Here is a 17,202-nt window from a genome sequence, read left to right as displayed (position 1 = left end):
GGGAATCGAACTCACAAACGCAACACCGATACACAACTGGGTAAAATGAAAATGGATTAACGGCACCCATGACGCTGCGCTTACGAACGCGACAAAGAAACCGCGCAAGCAGTTTCTACTTCTTTTGCATCATGGTGCTGATGAGGTCCATGGGGAGCGGGAAGATGATGGTGGAATTCTTCTCGGACGCGATGACCGACAGCGTCTGCAGGTAGCGAAGCTGCAGGGCGGCCGGCGCCTCTCCGAGCACCATGGCAGCCTCCTTGAGCGCTCGCGACGCGTTCACCTCGCCCTCGGCCGCGATCACCTGCGCGAGGATAGAGGAAGGGTCAAGGGCAGGGTCAATCACTGCCACTGTGGCACACGTAATAGGCAGAGGATCATTCAAATACACACCACACGTGCACGCAATCTGACACGTATACAACTAATTCTAGATATGAAGCTTTCGTGACTGCAAGGATTCATACTCTTAGTTCTTTCGGTAAAGTCACGTAGGTAAAAAATGTAATTAAAATTAATAAAAATAAAACAATAAAAATCACGACGTTTCGGAGGCAACACAAGTCTCCGTCATCAGGTGGGACCGTCACAGCCAGATTTGCTGCATCAAGTGAGGGAGGGATTCAAGGTGTAAGCTCTTATTTTTATTGTTTATTTTTATTAATTTTTATTTCATTTTTTACCGACGTGACTTTACCGAAAGAACTAAGAGTACGTATACAACTACTCAAACAACCATGATAGCCCAACCGCACATGCATCCACATGAACGTACAACAGTAAGAGGGGGGTCAATGTGCATGTGATTTATGTCAATGTAGTTGTAGTTGAGATGTCACGTGTAGCTGTATGTCGGTGTAGTTGCCGATGCACGTGCGGTGGTTCCATGACCAGTCGTAATCATACCTGTCAACCCCTTATCAATGCCCTACCTTTTTATAGACCAATTCAGACCTTATTGGTCACCCCGTGTCCTTATAAATCCCAACGTTCATTATACAAAGTCCCATCACAAGGGAGAAACACAAATATACACAATTATGTTTAAAAAATGTTTGCCCGCATTGAAACGGCTGTACTCCGTATGGACCTAAAAACTCAATATCCCTGTAGAAAAATACGGGGTAAACCGTATGGGTTGACAGGTATGCATATGCATGTGTGATCATACGTGTGGCTGGCTACGTATGCTGCGAAGTTCAACATACATATGTGTGTACATTGTTGTACTTGTAGTTGTATGTTCATGTGGATCTATGTGTGGTTGAGCAATCGTGGTTGTTTGAGAAATTGTACACGTGTGTGTTTGGTTGAATAATTATCTGGCTAGTATGTGCACCACAGTGGCAATGCCCATTCGCTTAACCTTCAGCAATGCAAGTTCGACCTCGATGAAGCATGTAGAGCTGAGTGGAGTTCAAAAGAACTCACAAACAAACACTGCCAACGCTGTGAAAGACGCAACTACAGAAGATCCCCTGGGGTTTCACCTTCCGCGAAGCTGCTCACGGGCCACCCTATAAAGCCGCATTCACTGCACAACCCACGGCAGCAGATGCCGATACCTGACGATGCACTAATGGGAAATTTAAAACTCTCCGGCGGCGTGTGACTGTGGTCATCCGGAACAGAGACGGTGCAGCGCGTAACGACGCAATGGCCGATCGACACGTATGAAGGAGACATTGCGGCGACGATGCACCACTCCCCACGTGGTTATCTGTGCTTGACCACCTGCATGTGAAATTGTCGCTGTTGCTCTGCGTCTACATCATCCGTACGACAAGAAGAAGAAACAAGTATAACCCGTAAAAACAAAGTTTTTCACTATAAATCCTTTATATGCGTGGCGGCTAGAGTCCTCTCGTCCTCTGGCTTGAGATGGCTGCCACCTATGGGTCAGATGATTGCATTGCACCATTAAGCAATTGGTAATTAAATATAATATTTTTGTCCTAAAAAGTGTAAAACTTTGGAAAAAAATTGTCACGAACATTAATTGTCAGGCACAACGAGTCTGTGTGGAAAATGTCAGCTCGATTGGATCACGGGAAGTGGGTTAAAAAACGACCGAAAGATTTGCACGGTCGTAAGCAAGCAAGCGAACTTAATATAAAGGATTTAAAAAGAAGCGCCCCTCATACGCGAGTGTGTGCGCGTGCCCCCCACGTGACCCTCTGGGCCTACACACCTTGGCACGAGCTTCTCTCGTGGCTTCCGCCTCAGCAGCCATGGTCCTCTGCAGGTCAAGGGGCAGCTTCACGTCTTTCATCTCCACGCGCTCCACGCGGATCCCCCAAGACTTGGTGGCATCCAACAGGATGGACTGAGCAACCACACAAAGACAAAGATCCCCCGTATAGACTTGACACGCTGTCGGGGCAAAGTGCCCGCTCTTCGCGAGTGGCAACCTATGAAGGACGGAACGGCACACAAAGGGGGTTGGGTGGCCAGCACCACGCCCGACCGCCTTTGTCTCCCCACAGTGGTGATGTGTACACAACACACCATCTTCTTGGTTCTTTCGGTAAAGTCACGTAGAAGGGAAATAATAAAATAATTAGAAATAAAACAATCAAATACAATTCTCACGACGTTTCAGCCACAACACAAGCAGCCGTCCTCAGGTGAAGAACAGGTCTGTCGGAAAGACGCTGTCCGACCTGTTCTTCACCTGAGGACGGCTGCTTGCGTTGTGGCCGAAACGTCGTGAGAATTATTTTATTGTTTTATTTGTATTATTTTATTATTTCCCTTCTACGTGACTTTACCGAAAGAACCAAGAAGATGAATCCCTGAAGTCACGAAAGCTTTAAATCGAAACAACACACCAGTTACTCATTTGAGGCTGAGTCGACATATGCACACACGCATATCCACGCGTACACACACACACCAAGACAAAATTCCCCCATATAGCCCAGAAACTGCTAGGACAAGTGCTGTGAGCTCCTACGACGAGGTGAATGGTGCACGTGAAGGAGGAGGTGTGATCAGCATCACGCCGGGCTGCTTTGTCTCCCCATTGCTAGTGCTTTACACATCATGCCAGCTCTTCATTGAAGACCAGATTCTGATATCACTCACCAGCAACCAATCTTAGCTTTGGCCAGGAATTCAACTCATAGAGTGCAGTGTGCTAACCACTACAGCACCACGTCCCACAAAGCTCACACACGCACACATAGATGGTTCGTTAAAAGCACCATATGAGCAATGTGGTGCATTCTATAAAAAAAAAAGAACTCACCGTCTCTAATGAATACCGCCCCTCTGCCCTTTCGTCTCCATTGCTAATCAGCATGCTTCTCCATCTCTTCCGCTGGGTCTCGCAAATTACAGACGCCGTTACCTTAATCGTTACACGTCACGGTACGCGTGTCCGTCTGTGCCGTGGTTGAGACGGCTTCCCGCACGGGCGGTGTCGCGCTCCTGCCGCTGCTCAATCCGCCCAGCCCGTGATTTTGTTTCATGAGCTGTGTCTCGAATGTGCCGTCTGTGCCCACGCGCTTGCCGCGTGCGGCATCTTGCGACGCTTCAGATGTTTAGATGCTACGTGCATTTTATATATATATATGATTCATGTGGATCTGTGTTGGAGAACCTTTCCCTTACTCGCAGCCAATTCGGACTTTCAAATATCTTTGGCGGGTAACCACACGTCAACACACTGACCTCAGACACATGTGTGAGTGAGGTCCTTGCAATGAGTCAGCACGATACAGCTAAAAAAACAGTGTTGCCAGCTCTAAAATATACCCCGCTAGTACCTGCACAGTGACATATAATGCCTGCATTGATTGGACGTTGCTTTTGGTGCCGTTTCAAAGTGGTAGGCCTCGTGTATGAAACGAGGTCACAGGTCGGATGTGGCTGCCGGACCGTGGCTTCCGCAACCCTGGACTAGAGGATTTGTACCTCCATGCGGTCAGCCATCTCCTCGCGGTCGGTGAGGATCTCCGACAGGTTCTTGGTGCCCAGGACGTTGCGCAGGGTGGTCATGGCTAGCAACCGCGTGGAGTCATTCGCGTTCTCAATGTTGGCCACCGACATGGTGGGGTTGACCTTGCGGTAGTAAACCACGGCATCCACCTGGATTGTCACCGAGTCCCGAGTCAGGATCTGCAGAAAGGTCAGGCGAGAGGGAGACGTTGTATTAGATGTTGTGCTTCAGTAAGACACGGAAGGGACGTGGGAATGATGTATAATGGGGGGGTGGGGGCGGAGAGGAAAAGTGGAGGTTGGTGTGAAAAGTACAGGGATCATGACCAAAAGATGGAATGACCAACAGGCCTCTCCCCGGCATAGATTTTCTAAATATTTCCAATTGCACCACGAACCTCTTGGGGCGGAATCTGGAAGGAGATGGTCCTCAAGTCCACGCGTATGAAGTTGTCCGTGCATGGTATGACCATAAAAATACCTGCAACAGACACGGAAATTAACCATCTGCGTGCAATGCATGAAATGAAAGGTTTAGTCCATGGATCGGAGCAGAGACTTGGTACCTCCTAAGGTAGCAGCAACTTTAGTGGGACATATTTATTAAAATGGTGAATATTAGTGAATTACTTGAAAGCCCATAATTAATGTAATGGCCACACAAAAAATTGTAACCACTCAAGTTATGCCAAATCCGATGGTAGCGACAAAGTTAATATGTGAACTGGTGGGCTCGTGGACTAATTGATGTTACATAATTGACATCTCTTAGAATCCCTTGTACACTAAACTTAATTATTTACTATTTTACCAGGTAAGGCCCACTGAAGCTGGACAGCTCTTTGTCAGAAGCGACCGGGCCACATGTGGAAATTTATAGCAGCCAAATACTCTAAACGTATGTTTCGAAATGTGGAGAGAAACTCCAGAGAACCAGGACAAAAATATCCACACGACCGCAGGGAGAGAGACATAGATTGATACACGCAAACTCCACATATACAGCAGGCGTCAGGGTCGGGATCGAACCCACGACAGCCTGTATACCAGGCGAGGTAGTTAACATCTCCTAGCCACCGTGATGATGATGAGAGATAGAGACACGCAAACTCCACATATACAGCAGCAGGCGTCAGGGTCGGGATCGAACCCACGACAGCCTGTATACCAGGCGAGGTAGTTAACATCTCCTAGCCACCACGGCACCCCCTCATTACCGCATTGGCCATGATAACCGTGCAATGCGTCGGTGTCTTTCATACGAACTCAAGCTGGGCAGCAACGTGAATATGCTTATTATTCAGCGTTCAAAAATGAAATATCACACGCATGCAGTATTCGCGCCAGCTCTCGGACAGTGTTGATATCTTTGAAGTCCTCTAAAAAGACATATCTTTAAAAAAAATGCTTTCTTCCAAGCGGCTTTCTTTCCTCCGAGGCCTTTATTCTTACGCCCGGCTCCTGATGTGTTTTCTCGAAGGGCGCCTAATAAGTGCAAATTTGTATTATACTGGTAGGAACGAAGTGAACCAGCCTACAATAGATTATATCGTCCGTCCGTCCGATGTCCGATTAGGTGTAGCAACATCGCCCCCTACTGCAAACACTTGGCAGGACCCTACAAAAACCTTTAGACTCAGTGAGGCTTTCCTGGCTAAACAAGTGTAACATTCCCTTATAATTCCCTGAGATAGTTTTTTATTAAAACATTTAAATTCAAAATTAACTCACAGCGGCCTAAAAGCCTACAGCTAGGCCTAAAGCCTAGAACTAGGCCTCAAACTCTCCCTTCGTATCGTACCCCCGCCATTTAATTTTATTATAGCCATTCATTTGTTCGTTCCTACCAGCCCACCCCGCAGGGATCTGTTTATTATTTTGCGTGCACTCGTGTCCGGTACGGAGCTTATCTGGAGCGACATTGCCCTCTCTGGCGCGTTAGGGCACTGCGCGTATTCGCTCGTTCGTCACGAATAATAATGTAATAGTCACACCAATAATAATTAATCACAGCTTGATGCTTTGTTTCCTTATACACAAAGCTCTTTCTGAAATTACCGCATTTCGTTCCCCCCCACCACCACCCCACACACAAAATACATATTTATACAGATCTGAGAATTAATATTGCTCGTCAGCTGTGTGGTGGGTGTTTTCTTTTATAAATGTGGGAGGGGGTGGTTGTATTTTTTTCACTGAAAGCAAACAAGTTAAGTGTCCTTGGACAGAGATAATATTTACCACGGTACTAAGTAGCCAATTGGTTCCTTTCAAACCCAGGGAAAATGTTGGCTTCAAAGTCGAGCTGCCAAAATGTGGCCCCATCGCAAACAGGCACTTCAACATTTCACCACCTAAATTATGAAAGCGAGCCATGCCATTAATCATCGCGGCACAGTATTCAATTACATAATTGGCAGTGTTGGTCTCCGCGTGCGCCGTGCAATGTGACGAACGCATAGATAGGCCTGTCATGAGGCTGTCGCACAATGACCCATAGCCGCCGGGTTTAACGAGCGCACCATGTCACATGCGTTGCAGTCCCGGATTAAGCGAGTGCATATGTTATAAAGGGGCCTTAATTTTACTTTTAAAAAAACACATACATATGAAAACATACATTTTTATCTTGCATAGTAAAGTAATTAAATGTTTTCATTTTCTATACAGACAAATATTATGGCAACTCGCTAACCTTAAACACCCAGTCGTTTATAAAATTGAAGGCGGTATAGTACTATAGTAATACAGCAAGTGCAGAATCACTGAACCGGAATTGATAGCTTGAAAGCATTTAGCGCGGGGCACTTGAAAGTGCGGTTCCCGTAGCTGCTACTGTACATATGTAGCTACTTTTGCTACTAGGAGAATCCGGCACTGATGCGTTGGGGCCGGTGTCTTCGGTTGTGATGCGCGCCGTTGTTCGGTGCGAATGAAGGAAACCTCAAGGGTGCGGAAGGGGGTCACACGACCAGGTGAGCGAGGTGGGTGTCTTGTCAACACTATGCCACCTCGAATTAATACAAGGTGCAGCCACCGCCATCACCTCGACGTTCCTATAAGAAGGCCAGCCAACCAGGGACATGCATCCCGTAAAATGTTGCAGGAGCAATAAAACATAGAATGCGAAATGTGTTTGTTCAGCGTTGCTGGACTGATTTGGAGCGGGTCATTTACATCCAGCGTTGCCTGTGACCAAACCAACCCAATGTTGTCAGATTTCAGAAGCTAGGTGAAGTATGATCAAACAACCCCCACGATGGATTGCCATAAGAACTGTGCATGTACACTTACAGCATTACATGACGCAAACTCCATCATATGCTTAATTAAAACGGAGATTATTTCGCGTGGGAAAAAAAACTGAAGACGGTAATATCAAGAGAGGTGATTTTTTTGGTGTTTTAACGAAGGCAGCGTTTTGTTCGTGAGCACAAACAAATGTGACGTCAATCAAGCGTGAAAATTACTGATGTAAAAAAAAATGAAAAACCGCCGGGCGATCAACTCAATCAGCAGCCCGGAGAAAGGTCACTTGGGAATGACCTTTCTCCTAAAACCACCACGGAGCACAATGGCTCTTGGATGGACCAATTTAGCAAGATTGTAATCAGTGCCGCCAAACCACGTGTATTCGCCCGGTTGTAAAATGTTGCGTTATTAACAGCAGTGCCAACCTGCTCAAAATATCATTACCTTGTGATTTATTTTCAAATGTGTGTGTGTGGTTTTTTTTTTAAGCGGGAGAGTTGGTGGCAGTTGAGGAAACGACGGGGGCGTTTTCATGAGCGGGATTTTGCTCAGTAACCATGGTGACGTAGGATAAATAACTCGGCTTCATCTATCATCATCATCAGCAGCAGCAGTAGCAGCAGCCATAATCTATCCACTGCTGGATGAAGGCCTCCCGAAGCCGTCACCATCTCTCCTGGTTCTACGACGTGACAGTCCGCCGAGCAAGCTGACTTACATCGCTCCACCACCTCTACGGCCCATGCTTTGGCCTCCGCTATGTCTTGACCATCGGTCATTATCCCTCACAGCAGGGGTGACCAATCCCTAACAGACAAAGAGCCTTCAAATACCCGCGAGCTCTGCGAAGAGCCAAGTCTGTGTGTGTATATTGACAGTTTTTTGGCCCAGCATGGGAGACATTCATTATTCTTTGCTACTGTGACAGGATCCTCTGCGTTGTGCCCCTTCGATAGAGGCGCGTGTAGTGGATTAAGGAGCCGCATGCGGCTTGGGAGACGCCAGTTGGCCACTACTGCCTGATAGGGAAGTGTCCTGCTCAAGCCGATTTACTTTACTGAACAGTTTTCAATTAATCTATCGTAAAATATTTGTAACGTGCATTATAGAGCAAAAAGCTGATCCATATGGTCTCTTCTTTCTATATCTCAATGAATGTATGTACTCATAATGCATGTTTCTTGGTTAGATCGCGTAAGTATAAATGAGCCGTAACCCTCCACTACCCTTCTTACACTCGTCCAAACCGATTACATGAACGACTTCTTACGAAGCGATTACCCCTAATTGACGAAAGACAACACCTCAGTGTTGACCATCGTTGTATGTATTCAAGTATTTTTAGGCTGTGATGGAGAAACAAACATGACTCGAGACAATGTTTAGCGAACCTCCTAATTATTTTCTCATTTTACAGGGTTATTTGCAGTGCACATGACTGTGTCCTCGCGTGTTTGCGTATTTTCTTGATAAACAAACTTGCGCAAATACATAATAACAATACATGTCGATGCGAACATTGGTGCGCCGCGAGGTTGGAAACAGCACGACTACGTACACGTTTTAATATGCTACCACGATAATGAGGTTTTTTTTTTTAATACAGCAGCATCATTGTTGCGACTGCATCACACAATTCGCAACGCACGGAGGCCCATAGACTAAGACGTCTTCAGCCAATGATTGAGTATTTATACACGAGATATATGAAACAGCTTCCGTTGCATGATTCGCTCAACTTTAACCTCAGAGGCATACATATATTCATGAGCATTCAATGGCCCTTAGCTGTGTAGAGGTGTAATTGTGTATGGGCGCGGATGGCTAACAAACACAAGGGGCGTGGTTAGGGCCGTACACAGAGGAGGTGCTCACACCGACGTCCGCACCTGCATCCCCCACGGGCCCCTCCCGGGGGCCGAGTACTATAAAAGGTGGTGAGCCGGAGGGCTCGAGGTCGAGTATCAGCTTAAACCAGCGAAGACTGAAGACCAGCTAGAATAGGCCCCGGAGCTCCCCTGGCTCGCTGTCCTTGTCAGGGCCGACCAGGGCAAGCCGGTGGCGTGGCCCCGAGAGCCCAGACTGACGAGCCGGTCTGGAGACTCAGGGTGCCGGGATCCCAGCTTGACCAGGGCTGGGATAGGTAGCCTCCCCTAGCTCCGTAGTGGAGGACTTAGGTTAGCGGGGTTAGATGTTGCGTCTCCCTGTTAGCCGGGTAAAGGGAACGATAACCCCTTAAGTACTGTGTGTACCCGTTACTGTGCACAAGTTGGTGTTAATAAATAAGTGTGCCTCCGACCCCGTCGTCAAAGCCTCCTGAATACTTACTACAGCTGTACAACCCTGAAACTTGATTAGCCCAAAGCTGTATAACAATATAAATGATTCCTTCACGTGGTTGTTTTTTTGTGTACGTGCGTATCATTTAATCACGCATTTTATGTGTTTATAAGTAAGATGTTTTTTTTTTATCTGAACTTAAAACTCAATTGATTGAAAGTGGCAGATAAAACTCTAATTGTTTTAAGGTGAACTAATTCGTGGCTCAAATTGAAATGGAATTCCACTAAGCAGCAGCACCAGTTGATGATGATGGCCAGTTAAAAATGATCGCAATTTCAAAATAAATGAACAAACAAACAGAGCATCATCATCAAAGATGGCCACACGTATCATCGTGAAAGGTGGCCAATGACCTAGGCATTGAATGACTTGATTATTTTCTTTGCTAAAGATGAACAGAAATCGGCGCGTCATGTGACCACAACGACAAATTATGATACTCCTACTGATACTCCTGTTATGGAGTGACTCATGCAGCCAGCTATGGCTGCAAAGTTTGGCAGTACATGTTGTGTATATCGTTTATTGTAAAATTTGAATCACAGTTCCTATGATCACTGTTACATTGCTTTTATAGCTTTATTTTGGTGATTTCGAAAACGTTTTGGTTAGCATTATTTGTTTGTTGCAGTACAGAGTTAGACTGATTACTTTAATCTAAATTGTCTTATGGCTGTTATTATTTTACTTGCATACCACTGGGATGTTTGCACACAGCGTTGATGTGCGGTGCCTTTTCTGGAAGACTTTGCAGTTTTTTCCTGGATTTTTCTGTTTGCGTGTAGTCACTTTAAGATGTTTCTTGTTCATGTTTTTGTTTGTTGCGGTTGCACCCGATTCAAGAGCCGAATGGCTCACAGGGCTATACCAAATAAATGAAACTGAAAACGGATACAACGGGGCTATCTCACAGTGCTTAGGTAACATTACCTGGGCCCTTGGCTCCTCCCTTCGCGATTCGTCCGAGTCGGAAAATCACCGCACGTTCGTATTCCTGCACGACCTGCAGACACAAAATCAGGACCGAGATGTTATGCCCTGTGGAACGTGAAACCCGGCGACAATCTCATCGCAGGCCTATCAATGTGCTGTGAAGAAGGGCCATGGACCGAAACGTTCACTATGAATAGAATTTCGATTTAAAGCTTTCGTGACTGCAGGGATTCATCTTCTTGGTTCTTTCGGTAAAGTCACGTAGAAGGGAAGTAATAAAATAATAATAAAAATAATAAAATAATATAATAAAATAATATAATAAAATAATATTATATAAATGAATAGAATGTTTCATTTTTTAAGGCAGTGTTATTGACGAATTTGTTGAGCGTGGGGTCGGGGGAGGGGGTTATTGTTGTTATCGTAGGCGAGTAAATAGGAAAGTGTGTGTACCCTCCTGTGTGATGCTAAAAACAGGGCACTTGAAGACGTTTTTGTGGGGGGAGCGTCCTGCGAGAAATCAGTGTGCTGCTCTGTAATATCTACAAATAGATTTTGTAATCACATAACATGACACATCTAGCAATGGAATACATTTTGAGGTGGGTGGGGAATAAGATAAAAGACAAACCAGCATGTGCAAGGCCGTACGTAGTCAACCGTCATAATCAGAGGTGTTAAAAATGCTGACACATAATTTTTCGCAGTACTATGCGATTTGACTCCGGTCATCAAACTCCTTAGATTTGAGAAACCAGTGTGATCACGAGTGGCTGAATAGAATTGCAACCGAGGATCTCGGCGGTGGAAACTCGGTCATCTGACACATCGTTAGACCCCTTGCACCACCAAGACACTTAAATCTACTGATCTTTAACACCAGTTTGCAAGGGGAAAGCATCACCATTTAAACGCTGAGAATGGACTCTGAGCCACACTAAGTGATGCCCCGGGTGAGATTATCACAGTTAAAGGGCCACTGCGCGACCCCATCTTTGGTTTCCATTGAGAGACCTAAACCAACTGGACTTTGCTCCAGTCAGCTTGAAATCCCTACCCTTAAAGCAGTGCCGTTCAAGCGACAAATATAATGGCAGATAAAAGTCCTGTGGTGTTGTACGTAGCTACAATTGCGTCGCCCTTTGTGAGCCGTTGTGAATGCAAGGGATGCTACGAAAATAACCTTTCGATTTGCTCTCTGTCCACCTGCGTAAACACAAGCAGCTTCGGGCCAGTTGGTTGCGGGATAGAATTACAATTCGTGGAGCAAAACAGATGTCCGTAACTGTGTCATTGAATTGAGGTTTGTGTTTTGTTTAAATGTTACCTCTGAATTATCGTATAGGTTCGCACTAATTGTAGTTTAACCTTAAATTACATTGATTGTTATGAACTAATTCCCCCACCACACTGAATGCCAGCCTTCTCTCTTACATTTGCTCTCAAGATGTATTTGGTTTGCAATTACAGGGGGTCCCCACATTTACGACATATCACGTTATTGGAATCCCCCATCGTAAATCGGGACCCTATTCTCCCATAGACAGTAGGAACAGTGGAAACATTACCTGACGGTGTGTTTTTACTTTCATCATCCATATTTAACAGGGTTTAAAAAGTAAAAAGCCACACACAAAAATTTGAGAAAAGAAAAAAGCACCACGCCAAAGTCACATCGTAAAACCAGACTGACTCTGTGTGTTCGGGGTCATGTCAGAAGATGCGTCGTGAATCAAGTTTCGTTAAGCGAACTATAGTGGCATTATATAAACGTCGTAAATGTAGATCCTCATAAATCGGACCGTCATAAACCGGATACCGCCCGTAGTAGTATTATTATATATACGCTTGTTCACCCAGGAAAGCCTCACCGAGTTCTAGGGACCCTTTTTTTAGGAGGATTTTGTCAAGTTGATGCAACAGGGGGCGATGTTGCGTCTGCGTGTAATCTCAATTGAGCAATTTTCAGGGTCATTTTTCAGCATTGACATGTTTTTGGCTGACAACAATTGCATCGTTTTTTCTTTTTTTTCCTTAGAAAGGAAACCAAATAACTCGGATGAACCCGCATGCACAACAGGGGGAGAACGTGCAAACTCCACACAGGCACCCAGTCGGGAATCCAACCCCGGTCGCTTCTTGCTCTGAGCCACAAGCATTACCACTGCGCTAACGTGTAACATTTTTAAATATATATAAATTCTGAATAAACAAAAACATATTGGTATCATGCGAAATGTCATATCTATGCACGGTGTTCGATTCGCACGGTTGACTTCTAACGGTGTGAAAGAAGCTCAACATACATACATACATTTTCTTGGTTCTTTCGGTAAAGTCACGTAGAAGGTAAACAATAAAATAATAAAAATATAAAAACAATACATTTGTATTGTTTTTAAAATTGTATTGTTTTTAATCAAATTGTATTCTTTTTATATTTTTATTGATGTAAAGCTTTCGTGACTGCAGGTATTCATATTCTTGGTTCTTTCTGTAAAGTCACGTATATTTTTATTATTTTATTGTATCCCTTCTACGTGACTTTACCGAAAGAACCAAGAATATGAATCCCTGCAGTCTCGAAAGCATTCAATTAAAACATACATACCGAAAGAACCAAGAAGATGAACATACATACATGTTCAATCTTTTTGTATGAACATGAAAATCGGGAACACGTCCGTAATATCGCCTTACCCACCGTGTACCATGCACATTTACGTAGAGCATTAGCAACCTCGGACAGCGTGACACACACAACAATACACCCACCTTGATGCAGAGCCAAACAGAGATGGGGAAGGTGACGACCAGCAGTATTGCTGAAAAGACGAGCAGCAGAATCCCACAGGCACCATAGCCATCTTCCCTCTGCGAGTCTGGGGTCAGATCGACGATGCCACGGGGAACATTTACAGGCGATGTGTGTTCACAACCACGTGGGTTGATAACGACGCGCGCTCAGTAAGTTCACAACGCGACCACCGACGGACAATTTCCAACGCAGGCATTTCCACACTCCCCCCCCTCCCCCAATGTGGCTGCTATGAACACGAATTTAATTGAATCTTTTTGCAGTCATTTAAAATTGGAATTGGAATCCGTTAGCCGACTGCTTGCAGAGGAGCTTACACGTAACTCGTGTTTAAAGTTTTTTTTTAGCATTCATAAGGCTCGAAAGATATATTCCATTCAATGCAAATGAATTGTGTCAGCTCGATCAGATTCACATCCAGGTGACATCAGCAGTGTAAATTATAGAGCAGTGATTGTTGTTAAGTTTTATTAACGGGTAAAAATTACATTGTAAGTATTTAGTTGATTGTTATTAGACATAAACTAAATATATTATGTGTTAGTTACATGTAAATCTAATCAAATATATCTATGCATTTGTATTAAATATAAAGATTATGTGCAGACAATTGATAGTTCTGGATGAAGCGTGCATGACAAACAAAATATTGCAAACCACTGCACTATAGTATATGTCAAACAGACACACGCACACGTGGGCAATATTTTTTGGTCACGTGCCACAAAAACCAACGTTGCAAACCGCCCTCCATCGAGGGAGCGGCAGCGTTTGCAAGGCCCCTCGATCGGACAGGTAATCCTGTGCCCCTTCACGGAACGCTTCAGCCGAGAGAGCGTCTTGAGCACACTCGAGTCTCCCGGAGCGCGACGTCCGTCGGAGCATCATCGCTGCCAACAGGAGGGTGATGAACCCCACGTCGCCTCTTCACTCATGTTGCTGCAGCGAGCCACTTGCAACCGCCCAGACGAATCGTAATCTGAACAGATTAGCTCCAGTAGGTAAACCTCGAATGAGCGGCGGACATCGCAGCCGTGTTGACTGGTATGGTATCATGGAATCCCCCACGATATCCTGTGCAAACTAAACGGTGTTCATTTAAATTAACATGGAGGTTTTTCATCGCCAAAACAATCGTCCACGTGTGTGCTTGGGTTGGGCCACGTGGCAAAAAAAAATTAGGGCAACATTCTCGTCTCAATGAAGCTATCTAAAGAGTAAAATCGTGGAGGAAACCCATCTGCAATGTGTACTATCCAAACCGATTACACTATGAGTGACAGCCCTGCCTCAGACTGGAACAGCCGGGTCAAAGTTTGTAGCACCCTCCAACTGGCGCCACGAGCCGCGATTCCACTCAGCGACCGAGTGCCTGACTTGCTGACACAAGCAAAGTGTTTGCGGTTCAGTCGCAGTATGACGGAATTCTGTGCAAACTGGGCGTATGAACACTTCACGTGGCCCGAGAGGTATCGTCTGAAGAACACTCATCGAGTAGGAGGAGGAGCGGGTGTGGTCGCACACACCTGCAATCGAACACTCTGGAGGCGAGGGGTTGGTGGCTCGTACATGTTTGCGAAACTCCTGAAGCCACTGAAAAAGCTGTGAGGTGGCCAGGAGGGTTTTTAGAGGCATCAAAACGGATTTCTTCAATTTCTCCGCGTGTGTGTACAGCTTGGAGTGTTATCCTCCTCGCTTGCGTGGGGGTTTTCACACAGATCTCTGGTTTCCTCCCATACGTCAAACATTAATTACATCCTACTCTTCGGTAGGTACGTGGCTTTACCGAAAGAACCAAGGAGTATGGATTCCTGCAGTCACGAAAGCTTCAAATCAAGATGAATTAAATCAGCGAAACATCCCGCTATAGCAGTACGCGCCTGAACAATAAAGGTCTTAAGACGTGGTGAGACTCTCGTAGCTTAATAAATCATCAATTTTATACATGTTAAACATGAAGGAGAGTTTTACAACGAACAGTGTTTCTGACCCACTTCGCTGCAGTATTTATGAATTGCAGGAGTAAGTAGGTTGTTATGGTTAAGTAATAACTGAGCACGACTGACACTTAAGCACTTGGACGCATATCTAACAGAGAAAGGGTCTTGCCTATAAACATATCTGACTTTTCGCCAGCATTGGTTTAAGCGAGCCTAACTCTGCTGAGATACTAGATGTTGAAACCGGTCCAGAGTGTGCTTGTTCTAAACCAATGGTGCTGAAAAAAACACTTCCGGAAGCCTTTGTGGCCAATAGGGTGTGAAAGAAAAAACAACTTAAATAAATATTTTTTATGTTGAGAGAGACGAATTGTCTATTGATGTTGATACTTAAACGCACTTGTATATGAAAGCCAACCTAGCATTCATGCACTGCTGTGAAAAATACTGGCTGGAGAGTGCAGCAGTAGCGAGCTTGTACAATCTCGATTTAAAGCTTTCGTGACTGCAGGGATTCATCTTATTGGTTCTTTCGGTAAAGTCACGTAGAAGGGAAGTAATAAAATAATAAAAATAAAACATAATAAAACAACTCTCACGACGTTTCGGCCACAACGCAAGCAGCCGTCCTCAGGTGATTTTATTACTTCCCTTCTACGTGACTTTACCGAAAGAACCAAGAAGACTTGTACAACCTGTTAGCTGAGAACGAGTCTCAAGGGTTCTGCATAGCAATGTGCCTAACACCTTGCAGGCTTAAGCAGTATTTTACATGACGTGTGAACCCATGGCATCTCGGCATAAAATCCACATATGCTGGGAGATACCACTAACACCCCTCAAAAGGCAGACAAATAACCTACTTGCTGTACTGCGCTGCGGTGGCTACTTTCTAACTACCTCGTCTGGTATACAGGAGGTTGTGGGTTCCGAATATGACACCTGCTGTATATTTGGAGTTGTTGTGCTCTCCCCGTGGCTGCGTGGATTTTTCTCCGGGTCCTCCGGATTTCCCCTCCACTATTTATAAGCATGCGTTTAGAGTAATTGACTTCTATACATTTCCACATGATAAGCCACTTCATTGCGCTATCATTTGTGGCTGGGTCGCTTCTAAAAAAGAGCTGTACATCTATCTCAGTGGGCCTTACCTGGTAAAATAAAACATAAATAGTTTAAATAGAAGGAAAATAATAAAATAATAAAAATAAAACATAATAAAATAATTTTTGACAGACCTGTTCTCCACCTGAAGACGGCTGCTTGCGTTGTGGCCGAAACGTCGTGAGAATTATTTTATTATGTTTTATTTTCATTATTTTATTATTTTCCTTCATACTTGACTTTACCGAAAGAACCAAGCAGATGAATCCCTGCAGTCACGAAAGCTTTAAATCGAAATTTAGTTTAAATGGCTTTTAACACCAGCCACCCCCATACACCACACAGTGAAACCTATTCCATGATTACGAAGTGCCGGATTACAGGCGTGTGCGTGTCGGTTGAATGGACGGCAGCTCCAAGCCTCTTACCTCCCGACGCCTCCATGCGCTCAGTCACAGCGGCTACATTTTGATCGTCCACCGAGGAGCGTTTTTGAACTTCGTGTGGCTCCGGGTTTATCGGAGAGACCCTGGCCGTGTCCATTCGTCAACTCAAGCCTGGAAGGACAGCCGGACAGACATCGGCGGCAGACCACAACTGCGATAAGGGTTTGCGTGCGTTTTTTTATTTGTTCTGTAAACTTGTCTTTAGTAGAGGGGGGGGGTCAAGTTTCAGGATTATTTTGTGGAACCGGGAGAGTGAATTATGAATTGAGCATCCAATCCCCACTCTCTATCTCTCTTCACCATTATCCAAACACGCACTGTTGCACTCTGTAGTATTAGCTCAATCTATGTTTCGATTTAAAGCTTTCGTGACTGCAGGGATTCATATTATTGGTTCTTTCGGTAAAGTCACGTAGAA

The 17,202-nt window shown here is 45.0% G+C and overlaps 1 protein-coding gene across 1 annotated transcript; it reads right to left on the bottom strand.

Moving 5' to 3' along the window:
* Positions 1 to 103: 103 nt before the first annotated feature.
* Positions 104 to 16,881, bottom strand: LOC144943046 (stomatin-like). Its single transcript, XM_078870214.1, has 7 exons — positions 16,767 to 16,881; positions 13,252 to 13,358; positions 10,471 to 10,543; positions 4,344 to 4,426; positions 3,922 to 4,125; positions 2,195 to 2,329; positions 104 to 307 (listed from the first exon to the last, which is right to left on the bottom strand). The coding sequence occupies exons 1-7, from the start codon at positions 16,879 to 16,881 to the stop codon at positions 116 to 118; spliced, it is 909 nt and encodes a 302-aa protein (XP_078726340.1). The 3' UTR covers positions 104 to 115.
* Between the last annotated feature and the right edge of the window lie 321 nt (positions 16,882 to 17,202).

This window comes from Lampetra fluviatilis, chromosome 29 (assembly GCF_964198595.1).
Source record: "Lampetra fluviatilis chromosome 29, kcLamFluv1.1, whole genome shotgun sequence".
NCBI classification, from domain to species: Eukaryota; Metazoa; Chordata; class Hyperoartia; order Petromyzontiformes; family Petromyzontidae; genus Lampetra; species Lampetra fluviatilis.
The sequence above is the reverse complement of the archived record's forward strand: the minus strand, read 5'-3'. Positions and strand labels throughout refer to the sequence as shown.

What these genes read in the sequence shown, in the direction of transcription:
- LOC144943046 (XM_078870214.1), bottom strand. Translation starts at nt 16,881, where the DNA reads ATGGACACGGCCAGGGTCTCTCCGATAAACCCGGAGCCACACGAAGTT. An exon ending in GGGAGGAGCCAAGGGCCCAG is followed by an intron (nt 4,427 to 10,470) that starts GTAATGTTACCT and finishes TGTCTGTTGCAG; the next exon opens with GTATTTTTATGGTCATACCA. An exon ending in AGATGGCTGACCGCATGGAG is followed by an intron (nt 2,330 to 3,921) that starts GTACAAATCCTC and finishes GTGGTTGCTCAG; the next exon opens with TCCATCCTGTTGGATGCCAC.